General features: G+C 50.4%; 1 protein-coding gene across 1 annotated transcript in view; it reads right to left on the bottom strand.

The window, feature by feature from the left end:
- LMF1 (lipase maturation factor 1) overlaps nt 1–15,537 on the bottom strand; it is a 136,198-nt gene that overhangs the window by 66,681 nt on the left and 53,980 nt on the right. The window contains exon 5 of the mRNA XM_058816187.1: nt 14,659–14,724. Within this exon, the coding sequence (XP_058672170.1) occupies nt 14,659–14,724 (66 nt within the window). The remainder of the gene's footprint in view (nt 1–14,658; nt 14,725–15,537) is intronic.

Genomic DNA, 15,537 nt, shown 5'->3' with positions numbered 1-15,537 from the left:
TAACACTGCCCAGACTCAGTTCCAGGCAGCCTCTCAAGGCATCAAGGATCCTCTGGGATCTGATCCCACCCAGGAGGAGCTCCTGGGGCAGCTCCTGAAGGCTCTGACAGCCCCAAAACCTTCCCAGCTCTCTCTCCCTCATTGACACACCGTGCCAAAGCCACGAGAGATGAAATTCCTGGTTCCTCCAGCTCTGTATCCTCATCCTCTTCCTCATCCCACATCACCATCCTTGCCCCACCATGAGAGATGGAATTCCTGGTTCCTCCAGCTCTGCATCCTCCTCCTCATCCCACATCACCATCCTTGCCCCACCCTGCTTCCATTGGCACCACAGCATTTCTGGGGTTTCAGCCACCCCACAGCCCCTCCAAGCCCTGTCCTCTCCCTCCTGTGCCAGGTTTTCCCTCTCCAGCAGCACAGATTTTGTTTTAACCTCACGATCCTGAGATTTTGTGCACCAACATCCACAAAACCCCTGTCCTGGACTGTCACAGCTCTCCCACATGGGAGGGTTTATGGCACCAGAGCTGCAGATGGAATTCCTGTCACTGGAAAAGGGGGAATACCCCAAACCCACTGCAGAGCAGAGGGAATGCTCAGCCGGGAACCACAAAGAGCCTCAAAATTCTTTTATTCCCATAAAGATAAGCCTTGGATCCCCATGGAATGAGCAGATCCTGCTGCAAGCTCAGCCTGGAATTTGGGGAGAGGAGCAATTCCTGATGGTTTTGAGCTCTCCAAAAGCTGCTTTAAACGAAAACTGGAAAAGGAGAGGCCTCTCCTGCCAGACAACTCAACATAAAGCACATTTTTGGGCAAACTTCAAAAGTTTAAACCATCCTGCAACTCGGGCACGGAGCAACTTCAATTTGGCAGAAGATCAGCCGTGCTTGGAACCCCAAATCCAGCCAGAGGAATGCTGGGCCTGGGAGGGATGCTTCACAAGGAGATAAAGTATTAAATTTCTGCTAAATCTCAAGCAATAAAATCAAATTTGAGCTTGGAGGGAAGGGAAGGGAATGAAAAGGCCGATGTGGAATTGCTTGGTGAAATTTGTGTTTCTTTTACTTGAGAGGGACATTTTGGAGTTTATCAAAACCAGCTGCTGTCACAGCCCCACATCCGTGGTCCTGGAACATGGATGTGATTTATCCCAAGAAATCTGTAAACCAAACAGGACAAAGCTCTCAATATCTTCTACAATAAATTCTTTCAACAGGTAAAGCCAATCCTGCAGCAAGTTTTCCTAATGGGTTACAATGACAAAAATCAGGAATCCAGGAGCTCTGGGTGTTTTCTAATTTTTAGTGGTTTTGGGCTCTCCAAAGCCATAAAACCATTAAAAATATGGAATATTAAATGATTAATTAATTACTGCCCACTGACACCTGTAACTCTGACACACCCATGGCATGCTCAGGACTGGGATGAAGAAAATCCCCAGCAAGGAATTCTTCCCAACATGTTTTTAGGAGTGCAAATTTTGGCTAAAAGTCAAATATTTGGATAAAAATCTGATATTCCCATGGGCTGGCTCCTTCATGACCACATTAGGCATTGTGGAAACTCCTGGTTCCACATCCAACACCAGCTCCTGGAATTTGATTTTATTTATTCCCCTTGCCCAAGCCATGGCACAAACTGCAGGGCAGAAACCCAAGGTCAGGCATCACCTTGGGCTCAAATCTGCCAGCTGGAAAAATGGGGATCATCTTCAGAAAACCAGGACTTGGGAAGTGGCAACAAGATCCATGAATGAAGGAAGGACCAGAGTAAGAGAAGGAGGAGATCTAAAAAAGTCAATTCTCTGTTTTTTGGGATCAAAGGCAGCTCTTTGTTACAGCAGGAGAAACAAATAATTTCATCCACTACAAAAATTCCTGCCTGGAATCTCCAGCACGCTCTAAATAAGGAGGTGAACTAAAAATCTCCAGGGAAATACATCAGAGTATGGATAAATAGGGGTTTAGTCTGGGAATGTCACAGCACACCCTACAAAGGGCTCTCCTGCCACAAAAACCACAGGGATTGGTGCCAAAAATGCAATAAAAGGCTCCTGGATGTGCCAAGGAGCTCCTGGGACAACTCAGGGAAAGGCAAGCCTAAAATTCTCCATGAGGATCTGGCTGAATTTGAATTAAAAACCGAAGGGATTTCACCCTGTTTTGGTCACCACCTTTAACCAGCAGCACCAAAAATTCCTGAATCTGGTACAGGGATGTGAGTGAAGATCAGCAGTGAGAGGTTCTATGGAAATGGAGAATCCATGCAGCCTCCGGAGCAGGGGCAGAGCTGCTGGCACAGCCCCGGGGCAGCAGTGACCCCCTGACCCCACTGCAGCCACATTCCTGGGATTTATCACCCCATTTATCCCTGTTTCCAGTATTTCAGGAGTTTTTGTCCTGTTTTATTGCAATGTTTTCCCTAAAATGTGAAACGGATCCTTAAATGCACCCCAAAATTCCCCTGTCTGCAGCATCACCTCCCAACCTTTATCCATGTAAAGGCAGCCCTTTGTTCCTCCGTGGAGGAGAGTGTGAAACCCATCCTGTCCTATCCTAAAGGGAATTTTTCCTTCAGTCCAGGGTGCAAATGGAACCAAAGTGCCAGAGGAACAGCCAGGAATTCCAGAGGGCTCCCCCAGAAACCTCCAGCCCTGTGTAGGTGACAGGTAAATCCTGGAGGGGAGGAAACATCAGACAGCCAGGAGAAGTCAGGAACATCCTGACTGGAAGTTAAACCCACTCCATGGGTGATGTTGAGGCAATTCCAATAAAATCCTGAATTCTTGCCCAAAATAGGGCTCTGGGGGGGAGATGCTGCAGCCTGGCAGGAGCACAGAACAGGAAACCTGGATTCATCCCTGGAGGATAAACAGGAGATGGAGCAGAGCCAGGAGTGAAAGGAATCCCTGCTCCTCTGGGTCACTCTTCAGCTCTTCCAGCTTGGAAGGAGAGCGAGACCCAAAAATTCCTACAGGATACAAATACAGACACCAAAGAGGGCAAAGCCAGGGATAAATGGGTTTAACCTTCCAGAGGGCAGGGATGGGTGGGATATTGGGCAGGAATTGCTGGCTGGGACGGTGGGCAGGCCCTGGCACAGGGTGCCCAGAGCAGCTGTGGCTGCCCCTGGATCCCTGGCACTGCCCAGGGCCAGGCTGGATGGGGCTTGGAGCCACCTGGGGACAGCGGAGGGTGTCCCTGAATGTGGGGTGCAGGAGTCTGGAGAGGCACCAGCACCTGAACTTTAATCCCTGCACATCCCAAATCCAGTTCCTGCCTGCAGCACAACCCCAAAGTTTCATGAGGAAAGTCAGGTTTGACCAGCTCTGAGACCTGCCTTTGATGGCTGTGCCTGAATTCCCCTTCCCCTTCTCCTGGCACAGCACAGAGTTCCTGGAGCTCCCCTGTCAGTCCCTGTGCACTCAGGGAGTTCAGGTTCAGTGCTCAAAGGGAGGGAAGTGTCCATCAGCCCTGTTTACCAACACAAGAGCCGAGGGAGAGGGGAGGGAAGGCACCTGGAGAGCTCAGGATCCACCCTACTCCCTGCCCACGGGGAACTCCTGCTGGAAAAACCCTTTGTGATGATTTTTAGCAACTTAAAAGTGTGGCACCTACACTACAAATCTTTAAAGAGCAACACAAAGAGCCCAGAAACATTCCCAGGCCGTTCCTGCTGCTGTTGGATTCCCACATCTGTGCTGCTGTTCCCAATCCTTCAGCTGAGATCAGAGCAGGACGGGGTCTCACATCACCTGCCAAGCTCCCACAGGCTGCTCAAATTGTAATTAACTCCTGCAATTAAAATATTCCCCTCTTTGCCTCGGGGCCAAGGATAACACATCCCATGATTTCCACTGTGGGCTGCTCACAAACTGCTCGTGGCAACTCCTGCCCTAAGGATTTACCAACCCTGAGGGATCCCACGTGGAGCAGGGCCACCTCCATGGGGTGGCCTGACACCCTCGAGTTATAAAAGCAGAAATATTCCTGAGGGAGAAGAGGGGTGGAGAAGGGATTTTGGTCCCAACTCCCCAGCAGTGTGGAATATTGCACTGGGAAAAGAGCAGAACCAGCAGCAGGACCCCAGGAATTCTCTTTTCTTAGGGAAGGGGAGCTCATGGAACATAATGGCTCTGGGATAAGAAATCCTGCTCCCACCAAGTCCCACCAAGCTTTAATTCCAAGTCTCACCAAGCTTTAACTCCAAATCCCACCAAGCTTTGATTCCCTGCCCTCAGCAGCTGATGGGAAGCCCCAGCACGGCCCAGGGCAGCTCTGGGGAAAGGTGGGCACTCCCTCACCTCATTCCAGAACCCACAAATCCATGGATGGACTGCAGACCCTGCCCAGGTGTGCTCCAGCAGAGGGACACACCATGGCAGTGGGAAGTCCAGTCTTGTCCTGCTGAGGCCAGAAAAGCCCTTCCACTGAGACTGAGAGGGAACAGGAATGATCTGATCCTTGGAAAACACAGATCAGTGAATTCCTGTGCAGGAGGAAGACAAATGCCATTTTTAATAGAGATATTTCCACGATCTTGGCAAGGGCAGCAAGTCACAATCCCTATTTTCCGTGTAAATTGGTCAAGAGGGAAAAGCCTCTGGAGAGAGCTTGGAGGAGTCAAAGATTTTCCCCTGGAATGGGGAATGACAGCAGGGTTAGGAAAAAGCTTCATTTCTTTGTCTTGAGCTATCTGGAGGCAGACTAGAAAACTTGCTTATAAAATTCCATAACTAGAAATCCCAGGAAGTGGAAGAAATTGGTCTGAAAATGGGAATACTCCTAAGGCTGGGAAGAGAAACCAATGTGACTCCACACAGGGATTTCTTAGATTCAAAATAATTAAAAAATCCAAATTAAAAAAACAAAACAAAACCAAACCAGGAAAGGGTGTCCTGTTTTAAGCTGGTAGGAAAAGGCTCCCTCCTCTTTTATGTGAATTTTATCCCCAGAGTGGCTGGGTTTTGTTGCAGCACAAATGACATCATACAGGAGATGACTGGATGGCTCCACACACGATTTTACTGATCTGGGGAGTTTTTAGGCCTGAAAGAGCTAATCCACCCTGAGATCCCTCCCATCTTTTCTGGAGAATGCATTCCAAAAACGATAAGCAAATTATCTGACATTATATCTAATTACAGAAGCTCCTAATTACACATCCCTGTTTGGAGGCAGCGGAGCAATCGCTGCGCTTCCCAGAACAGCAATTCCTGCAGTGCACAGTAAATCAGCTTGTGCTTGCCACTGATTTGAAACTTTAACCTATAAATTAAATTAATAAGAGACAAAGGCTTCTTTTGTGCATTCGCAAGCCTGTAGGATTTTAGAAATAATAGGACTGGAAAGTGATTTATATTCCAAGATTAAAGGTCAGTTTGGCGCACACGACTTTGGAGCAAAACACCACGGCAGAGACTTCAAATTAACTCATTCCTGCACCTCCCAGCCCTGGACTGTTCTTTTTCCAGAGCTACAAGGGCTTGCTGTGAGAGCTGGAGTACTCAGAAGATGGAAAAAAACTGGAGAAATGTGGAATTCTTGCTGATCTCTGGGAAGGAAGGAGACATGCCTGGGAATTGGCTCAGGCCATCTGAGCTGATCACTGAAGTGGCACAACCTGTGAGCTGCACTTCCAGTCAATGTATATCCAACATGGAGAGGCTGAAACCACAGGGAATTGTATGGAGAAATATGGGAATTGTGTGGCAGAAATCACCTGGAAATTGGAGCCAGGCAAATAAAGGGAAGGGCTCAGCTAAAAAACTCATTTTTAAAGTTCTGCCCATGGTGGGATTTTCTCCTGGCCTGGCTCTGTTTTATTCTGGGGGAATAAAAATTCCAGCTGAGCTTAAAACCTTTGATGAACAACAAAAAATATTATCATGGAATGGTTTGGGCTGGAAGGGGCCTTAAATTCATCCATTTCCAACCCCAACACCTTCCACTATCCCAGGCTGTTCCAAGCTCCAGCCAGCCTGGCCTTGGACACTTCCAAGGATGGGACAGCCACAAATTCTCTGGAATCTGTGCCAGGAATGTTACCCAGAGAACTGGGATTAGTCATCACATTTACTCCCAAAAGAAAATCCCCCAAAAAAAAAAAAGACTGGAGGAGGAAAAGGAGGGATGTGCACCCCTGCCCACCACTGGGAATGCAGCTCCTCCAGCAGAACTGAGGCCAGGGACCTGGGATGGGGGAAAATTCCCTACAAACACTGAGAAAGGTGAGAATGGATGGGAAAAACAACTTTCCTTAAACTGCACCTGCTGAGGAGGAGACCAGGAAAGAGACTATTTAATATCCCTAAAGAGATTATCTAATGTCCCTAAGTGCCAGGAAGAATGAGGGGAAATGACTCTACTCATGGGGCTTAGTTCTGTCCATTGGGAGAATCCAGAGGTGGATCCAGAGGTTCTCCTTGGGAGAAACAGGATGAGGGCTCTGGGCAAGGTCTTGGAGGTCCCAAGGCTCCAGACTGGAGGATGAGGACCAAGACACCTTTGTAGACATCAAGGAGCTGCCAACACCACCCAAGGAGGCCCCTGGGCCTTTCTGCTCCTTAAAGCACCAGGAAAACCAGACCTGGTAAAAAGCCCTTCCCTGAGAGGGCGGGGAGATCCCAGATTCCCAGAGAAGCTGTGGCTGCCCCTGGCAGTGTCCAAGGCCAGGTTGGAGCACCCTGGGATGGTGGAAGGGGTTTGGAACTGAATGGGCTTTAATGTCCCTTCCAACCCAAACCATTCCATGTTACTTCTAAAGACTGGAAATTGCTCTTCTGCCACTTCCCCCTCTCATTTCTGCCTTCCAGAAAGCATCAAAATTTGTCACCTTCCTTCTCTCTGTGCATTTCTTAAAACACCCCATTAACAGGCTCAGAAATCCATCATTTAAATAATTACCAGAGCCTTGCTTGTGTTATCTTCTGAGCTGCCAAACCCCCTGGGCCCTGCACGTTCCAGGAGCAGTGCACTATTCCCCACAGGCTGGGAGCTCAGGGATGTGATGGGATCCAACATTCCAACCCCTGGAGGAGCCCAGGGAGCACAGGAGCCACTGCAGGGGCAGAGCTGCTGGAGTGGCTGCGGTGAGGATTAATCTGATTAGGATTGAATGAGACCAAATGCGTGGAGGGGGGAGGAAAAAGGAATATTTAAGGGAAGCGAGGAGGGTCCTGGGTGGTCTGCAAACGAGTTGGGAACAGTGGGAGAGTGTGAGGAAGAGATGAAATCCAATAGGTGTACAGGAAGCTTTCACCAGGCTTAAAACAAATCCGTAAGAAAAACAGCAAAGAATCCAGGAAGAGGAATTGTGTTACTGCTGGAAAGGGGATTGGCATATTCCCAATGCAGGGTGACTGACAGCTCTGCTGCTGATCCCACACCCCAAACCCTCCCCACACAAACATCCCCAGGGGGGAAATGTCCATGAAACCTTCCCTGGTTTATCCTGGCATTGCTGGGAATTGTGGAGAGCTGAGGGAACCAGGGGCAGATGCCACCCACCTGCTCCAGTGGCAAAGGGGGGAACCCAGAAGGTGTTTTTGGGTAAATACAGATGCTTTTGGTGAAGAGTCACAGGGAGAAAAGCAGATCTGAAGTTCAGCAAAAAGAGAAATGAAATCCTGCCCAAATCCTGGTGCTCTACTGCCCGTGGAAGCCGTGTCTGGGTGGGATCATCACTGGAACTTAGAACTGACTTGGAATTCTGGAATAGTTTGGGTTGGAAGGGACCTTAAAGCTCCTCCAATGCCACCCCTGCCATGGCAGGGGCACCTTCCACTGTCCCAGGGTGCTCCAGTCTGGCCTGGGACACTCCAAGGATGCAGGGGCAGCCACAGCTTCTCAGGGAATCTCATGCCAGCTCCTCCTGACCCTCACAGCCAGGAATTCCTTCCCAATTTCCATCCAGCCCTGCCCTCTGGCAGTGGGCAGCCATTCCCTGTGCCCTGGCACTCCATGTAGAAGTTCCTGCATGATTTTCCTTTGGGAAGTTTCTCCCTCAGCACTGCCTCTATCCCATCTCCTCCAGCAGGCCGTGGCCTCCTCAATCCGGAGAATCTGGGGCTGTTTTCTGATGCTGATTGGCAGCTCCACCTTTAATTTTGATAATTCCCTGACCAGACACTCCTCCCCCTTTCTCCTGAACTCCCTGCCAGGATCCTGGTCCCCCTGGCCACAGAACTGATGCTGATTTTGGGGTGTTGGGACTCCACTTCCCACCTGTGTGCCACATTCAGACCACGAGGCAGATCCTGCTCCAGCCTTGCCTGCCAGCAAAGCCCTGCTCCCACCAGGACCTGCCTCTGGAAAGCTGCTCCCTGCCTGCTCTGCTGGGAATAAAACATCCCCCAGCACATCCCTGCATCAATCTGCTTTTGTTCTGCCTCAGGCCAGGGTTGTAAATCACCTTCATCCTTCCAGCACATCCTGTGAGGGCACAAACCCCGGAATTCCTTCCCACTTTTTAAGCGTGCCCTAACTGGGCATCACTGTCGGTGTTTATCATTCTGTCTCCTCAGACTGCAGCTCCACCAGGATGGTTTCACTTCTGGGAGTTCAGGGCTCGGAGAGCTCAGCCCTCGTTTTCTGCAGCACTTCCAAACCCTGGGAATCCAGGGCTCCTTCCCAGAAGGGCTCAGCTGGAAGTGAATTCCCTGAATCTCTGCCAGCAAACCCGACCTGTGCAAACCCAGCAAGGCAGATCCTGCAAGCCAGGCCCAAACCCCACTCCTAAAGCATTTGCTCTCCGTTTTTTCAAGTGATGGGCACCTCCAGGAGAGCAGAGCCAGCCCAGCCTTGGGAATAACAAACCTTTCCAAACTGCACTCAAAGATCCCTTGAATCCATGTCAGAGACCTGGGACTCATCTGGAAAGCTCTCTGAGATCAAGCTCTCCTTGCAGAGCCCATACAAAGTCCAGACACAGCCTAATAAGCTTTTGATGTCCTGCTGACATTTATCTGCCAATATTATTGCTCCAAGCACTTACCCTATGATGGATCTCATTATTTCCTTGATCCCAGGCCAGCTTAGCCCTTGGCCCTTCCTCCAGCCTCATGGAACTCCCCAAAACCCAGCAGAGAGCCCCAAATCCTCAGCTTCCAACCCCCCCAGAGCAGCCCTTTGAGACATGGGAATAAAGACAAGTGGTTTTGCAATTCTGCCTCTGGAAAGGTCAGTTCTCAAAACTGCTGACCAAATGGGAAGGGAAAAAATAAACCAGCCGAGCACCAGAGTGTTCTCCCTTTGGTATCAGTCACCTGGACTCAAAGAGCAGTTTGCTTTCACCCCAGGAGATGGAAATAAATTGCATTTACAGCCACCCATGGGCAGAGCTCTGTTCCCTCCTTGCTCTCCTTACCCAGAACTCATCAACAGCAGCTTTGGTTCCTGCACAGAGCTGTCCCACGAGGGCACAGATGGAGCACAGCTCATCTCCCTCCTGTTTTCATGGAAACACAGCTTCCAGAGGATGAATTTTCCTGTTCCAGGCTCCAAACCCCAGGGTCAGTTCTCAGAAGTGGCCCTGAGCTCACCCTGAGCCCTGCAGAACCTCCACAAACCCTTCGAATCACTTCTGGGGAAATCTGGGAAATCTCCTCACATCTAGGCTGCCTCCTGTGCCAGATCAGACACAGCCCTGGGCTGGAACCAGCAAAATCCACCAGCAAACCCTCCAAGTTCACACCCTGCGCAAGGCAAGGAGCAGACACAAATTATTCTGCATTTAATTACATTTAGGAAGGAATCCTTCCCTCTGAGGGTGCTGAGGCCCTGGCACAGATCCAAGCACCGTAAACTTAGGATGCTCCATAAATATTTCATAATATAATTATTAATGTCACCAACAAAAAGGATCCCCAAAATTATTTACACGGTGACTTCCTTTAATAATTACTGTTTTCTGTTTCATTCAGCACCATTTCCCTCGTCTGAATTCGCAACTTTAGGATTTCCAGCACGAAATCTGAGCACCTGCTCTCCCTGCTAGGAACATTTTCCCTTCCAGCCATGCAAACTGTTGGAACGAAGCCCACCCCGAGCCATCCGGGCTCATAAAAGCAGCTCATTTTCTGATTCATCTCAACAGATTGCTAAATATTATTTACTTTTCGTTTCATAATGGCTCGGAAAAAAGCTGGATGAAAAGCTTAACGAGTTCTAATCCAGGGGAGAGGAGGGAGAAAAGGAATGAAGAGGCAGTTAAGGAGCAGTTTGAGCTTCCTTATCGCCCTTATCAGCTCAGCTATCAGTCAGCAAGGGCTAATTAGGCACAAAAGCCATTGTGCTCCATCCAGAGCTGCTCCAGGAGCTGGGGCTGGAGCTCTGCCTGACAGCCTCTGCTTGGAACAGCACTTCCACAGCAATTAGGGACAATTTGTCCTGTCAGGAGCGGCCTCTGTGGCTGTGCAGGGTCCTGGGGACAGAGTGAAGCAGCAGTGACACTTTTGGAGCTAAACTGGGCTGGGATTCAGCAGAGTTCAGTGAAACCCTCCAGACTTTGCTGCTCTGTGGTGACCAACCCATCCCGAGCTCCTGCAGGGATGCAAATCCTGGATCTCACTTCAAGCTCTGACCAGGATTTGATGCTCCATGAGTGGGGTTTAGTTTAGTTCCCCTTTATCCTTTTGCCTCAACATCAATTCAGGTTGGAAAGACCTTTAAGGAAATCAAGTCCAACCATTCCCAGCAGCACCAGAGTCACCACTGGCCCATGTGCCCAAGTGCCACATCCACGTGGGTTTGGTCACCTCCAGCTGCATTTTCCCCAAGTGCTGCCAGGTGCCTGCAAAGGGGATAATTTACTGCAGCCACCCCATGCTCAGGATGACAAGGAGAGCACTGAAGGGTTTTTTTATCCCAGGTTTTGCTGGGGGTGAAGCTGGATCCTTGGTGCTGTGGGAGAGCCAAGGAGCAGCAGCTTTGGGACAGGCCCAGCCCCACAGTGAGGGAAAACCCCAGTGAAAGTAAATGAGAGAGACACAGAAAAGGAGACTTAAAGCAAACAAGAGCTTTTTGGACCTGCAAAATCTTATTTCATAAAGTCATGGGATTGTTACAGTTGGGAAAGTCCTTTGAGATCATCAACAACAGCAACACCAGCCATGCTCATCACCATGTCCTCAAGTGCCACATCCATGTGGGTTTTGGTCACCTCCAGGGATGGAAACTCCATCTCTCCCCTGAGCAGCCCTTCCAATGTCTGACCACCCTTTTAGGGAAGGAATTTTCCCTAAATATCCAATCTAAACTTTCCCTTAGGCCATTCCCTCTGCTCCTGTCCCTGTTCCCTGGGAGCACAGCCTGATCCCTCTGGCTGTCCCCTCCTGTCAGGGACTTGTGCAGAGCCAAATATTCCCCTTGATCCCCCATTTCTCCAGGCTGAGCCCCTTCCTGGGGGTGCATTCCCCTCCCTGGCCAGGCTCCAGCCCCTCCATGTCCCCCTTTCCCTGGCCAGGTCAGTGAGGTCCCTCAGGAGGGACCATGGCTGTGTCCAGCACTTGCCCTGGATTCGGTGCCCAGCAGGGCTCCTGCCCCAGCAGCTGCTCCCACAGCTGTTCCCTCCAGTTGGTGGCTGAATTTTCCAAGATATCTGTCTGGAATTAAAAAGCAGCAGCAGCAGTTTGGCAGCCAGCAGGAAAAATGCATCAGTGGATTGCATCCCACCCTGACACATCCATGCTGGGACAGGAGAGAGCAGACCATGCAGGACCTGCCCGGCCCAAAATCCCTGTGATTATCAGAACTGCTCTGCCAAACGCTCCACCAGCATCCAGAGGCTTCCTCTGGAGTGTTTTGGATTGGAAATGTCCATGTTTGGTGTTCTGAGCTGCTCTGTGCCAGGAGATCTGGGCACAGGGGGCTCTGCAGGGCTCTGGGATTTTCCAGCCTGGGATTTGCTCTGCTGTGCCTGTGCCAGGCTGCACTCCCAGATAAGTCCTGGAACAAGGCAATGCTGAGGCCATGGGTGCTCCCCATCCCCATCCCAACCCTGGCTCAGACCTGGTGCCTCCTGAGGGAAAACTGCTTTTTCCTGGCATTCCTTGCAGGGCAAAGAGTCCTCCAATCACAGTGAAACAACAGCAACCCCAAAAAGGGATAAATAAACCCATGGATGGCAGATTCCAGGACTTCTCCTGCCAGGTGCCACCCAGGTGTGTCCATTTGGATGTGGTGATGTGGACACAGGAAGCTCCAGGACACCACAGGGATTGGGATCCCATCCCACAGCCACTCCAAGTGCAACCCAGGTGCTCACCTTGGCCTGGACAGCACAGAAATCAAGGAGGAGGAGCTGAAATTCCCTGTTTGTGGTGTCTTGCCAAGCTGGGATTAGAGTTTGGGGCTCCTGGCACCCACAGGCACCATTAATCCTCAGCCCAGAGAGAACCCAGAATTGCTGGAGCCCATCTCCCCCTGAGGGGCCCAGGAGGGTCAGGCTGGTAGGAAAATCCCTCTCCTGCACCAAGCATGCCATTGCCCTCTCCAAATCTCACAGAGAGCTCCAGCAAGGCTGGGATGGAGGCCCTGCACACCAGAAGGGAAGGAGGAAGGGAAAATGTCCCATTTAACCATAACACCACTGGGCTGTCCCATCCACAGCTCCTGACAAAAGTGGAAATGTTCTTTTCCACGGGCAGAGCTGCAGGTCCTACTACAAATAAACAGTCCAGGCGGGGATGGAGGCCATGTGTTTCCATTAATTCTCTTGGCACAGGAGCCCATGTAGATCTTGGATGCAGCTTGTGCTGGAGCAGGAGAGCTGGGGTGGCCAACATACATCTCAGCACAACCCATCTGGCCCAAATCCATCCCCAGCCTGCTCCAATCCCCACTTTTATCATCCTAATTATGAGCAGATTCCCAGCTCCCTCCCTCCCTCTTCACTGCCCCCTTTTCTCCCTCCCTCTGGCAGGAATGAGCAGGTGAATCCCAGCTTTAGGTATTTTTGTTCCACTATTGCTGGTGGACAAAGTTTGGCCTCTTTCATTTTCCTTTTCTCGCAGCCTCTTTTGTGGGGATTAAAATAATTGATATTGATAACGAGATCTGCCCCCTGCCCCTGGTCCCAATTACTCGCACAGGCTGGGGATCCTGCCTTATGGATCTGATAGGAATGGTCTCAATTATCCCTCTGAGCTCCAGGACTGATGCTGGGATTGATTTGGGATTATTGGGGCTGATTGTTGTGGGTTGGGGTCAGTGCTGGAGCTGGCCCGGGCTGGCTCAGAGCTGCATTTTCCCCAAGTGCTGCCAGGTGGCTGCAAAGGGGATAATTTACTGCAGCCACGCATGCTCAGGATGACAAGGAGAGCACTGAAGGGGTTTTTCATCCCAGGTTTTGCTGGGGGTGAAGCTGGATCCTTGGTGCTGTGGGAGAGCCAAGGAGCAGCAGCTTTGGGACAGGCCCAGCCCCACAGTGAGGGAAAACCCCAGTGAAAGTAAATGAGAGAGACACAGAAAAGGAGATTTAAAGCTGAGAAGGCAAACAAGAGCTTTTTGGGCATGCAAAATCTTATTTCATAAAGTCATGGGATTGTTACAGTTGGGAAAGTCCTTTGAGATCATCAACAACAGCGACACCAGCCATGCTCATCACCATGTCCTCAAGTGCCACATCCACGTGGGTTTTGGTCACCTCCAGGGATGGAAACTCCATCTCTGCCCTGGGCAGCCCTTCCAATGCCTGACCACCCTTTTAGGGAAGGAATTTTCCCTAAATACCTAATCTAAACTTTCCCTTAGGCCATTCCCTCTGCTCCTGTCCCTGTTCCCTGGGAGCACAGCCCAACATCCCTGGCTGCCCCTGGCTATCAGGGACTGTGCAGAGCCAGAAATTCCTCCTGATCCCCTTTTCTCCAGGCTGAGCCCCTTCCCAGCTCCTCCTCATCAGACTTGTATTCCCAAATATTTGATGGCCACAGATTCCAGGGCAGAGACATTATAACTGCAGTGGCTGTGAGGTGAATCCAGGGAAGGAAATATTCCTTCAGGATTATTCCCTTCACCAACCCAGAGCTTCTCACCCTGGGATCATCACTGGATGCAGCATTTTCCTCTTTACCACCATTTATATAAAACTCAAATGCAAAAACAGAGGTGAGGAGAGAAGAGGAGCCAATTTTGCCTCTGGAACCAGAGAGGAGACGAACCCAGAGCCAGCAAAAAGCCCCAATTTATAATCAAAATGCAACATAATCACTGCAACAGATGTCAAAAAGATAAACCCACAGAGTTCTGAACTGCCAAGGATCTGCTGTGCATGTTGGAGAGCACAGGGATGCTCTGATTCTGTCAGATGGCCACTTTTTGGGGGTGCAAGCACAAACAGCACCACAAAAACCTCCTCTCTTCTCCTTTCCCTGCCCTGCAGCAGATTTACAGTGCAAGTTCTCAGAAAATCTCAGGTTTGCTCCTGGATCCACGATGGGGAGGGGAGGGAAGGAGAGAAATTGGTCTTTTAGGAGTGTGGTTGGGAAAAAACAGCATCACCCAGCTGGCACAGGGACATGGCCTGAGTGCCAGAGGCTGGGATAAAGAGGGAAAACACGGAGGGCTGCCTGGCAGGAGAGGAAAGGTTGGGGGAAATGATTTTACAAAAGCAAAGCAGACAAGAGAAATGAGGTTTTGTGTGCACATCACTCACCTCGTAGTGATAATCCATGCAAGTTAACTCTCTCCAGCAGCGATCTCCTCGGATTTTAATCAGCCCCTGAGGGAAAAAAGGGCAAAAATATTGTCACAATTAGTTTATTTTATTTTTCTTTGTGTCTCAAGGTGCCAACTTCTGTGGTTAAACTGCAGGGGTTGAATGAGACCCACGGCACATCCACAGCCTGGGTCCAGTTGTGGTTCCCAAGGGAACACAATGACTCTGACTCATTCCACTGCCTGGTTACTGAAAATCTGACATAAATCCTTATGGAATATGCCAAATTCCCCTTCCAGGAAGAAGCCTCAGCCACAGCTGAGCCTTTGCTCAGGTCTGAGCAGCCCAGGGCTCCTGGCATCGCTCCCAGCATCCCTGGGAAGCAGCAATAGGAAAAACCAGGCTCTGTCCCTGGGATAACACACAAAAGCCAGCAAGATTCACAATTTGAACATCCAAACCCAACAGCTTCCCTCGGGCAAAGCCACCTCTGCTGCCTGTGGAAAAGGGAGCAGAGCCACCGAGCTGGAGATGGGGACACAGAGCAGGAATGGGGACACAGAGATGCAATTAAAATAATTAGAGAGACAAAAGAGGAGCAGGGGAAGGAAGCTGCCAGCCCCAAACACAGCTGGCTGCAGTGCTGACAGCTCTGCCCCACCTCAGGTTAGAGGCTGGGCCAGCAGGTATCCCCTGCCCTGGGACCTCAGAACAACGAGAGGGGACATTTCCAAATCACTGGGTCCATTCCAGGGCTGGCAGCAATATTGGGATTGAATTTCTCTGCCTCGGAGATGAAGAGCAGAAAGGAATCAGTGGGCCAGAGCAGGAAAGACACCTGGGCAGGGATGGGCTGGAGCAGGAAGCCGAGCAATC

The sequence above is a fragment of the Ammospiza caudacuta genome, chromosome 17 (genome assembly GCF_027887145.1).
Source record: "Ammospiza caudacuta isolate bAmmCau1 chromosome 17, bAmmCau1.pri, whole genome shotgun sequence".
NCBI lineage: Eukaryota > Metazoa > Chordata > Aves > Passeriformes > Passerellidae > Ammospiza > Ammospiza caudacuta.
This window is presented reverse-complemented; position numbering and strand designations above follow the sequence as displayed.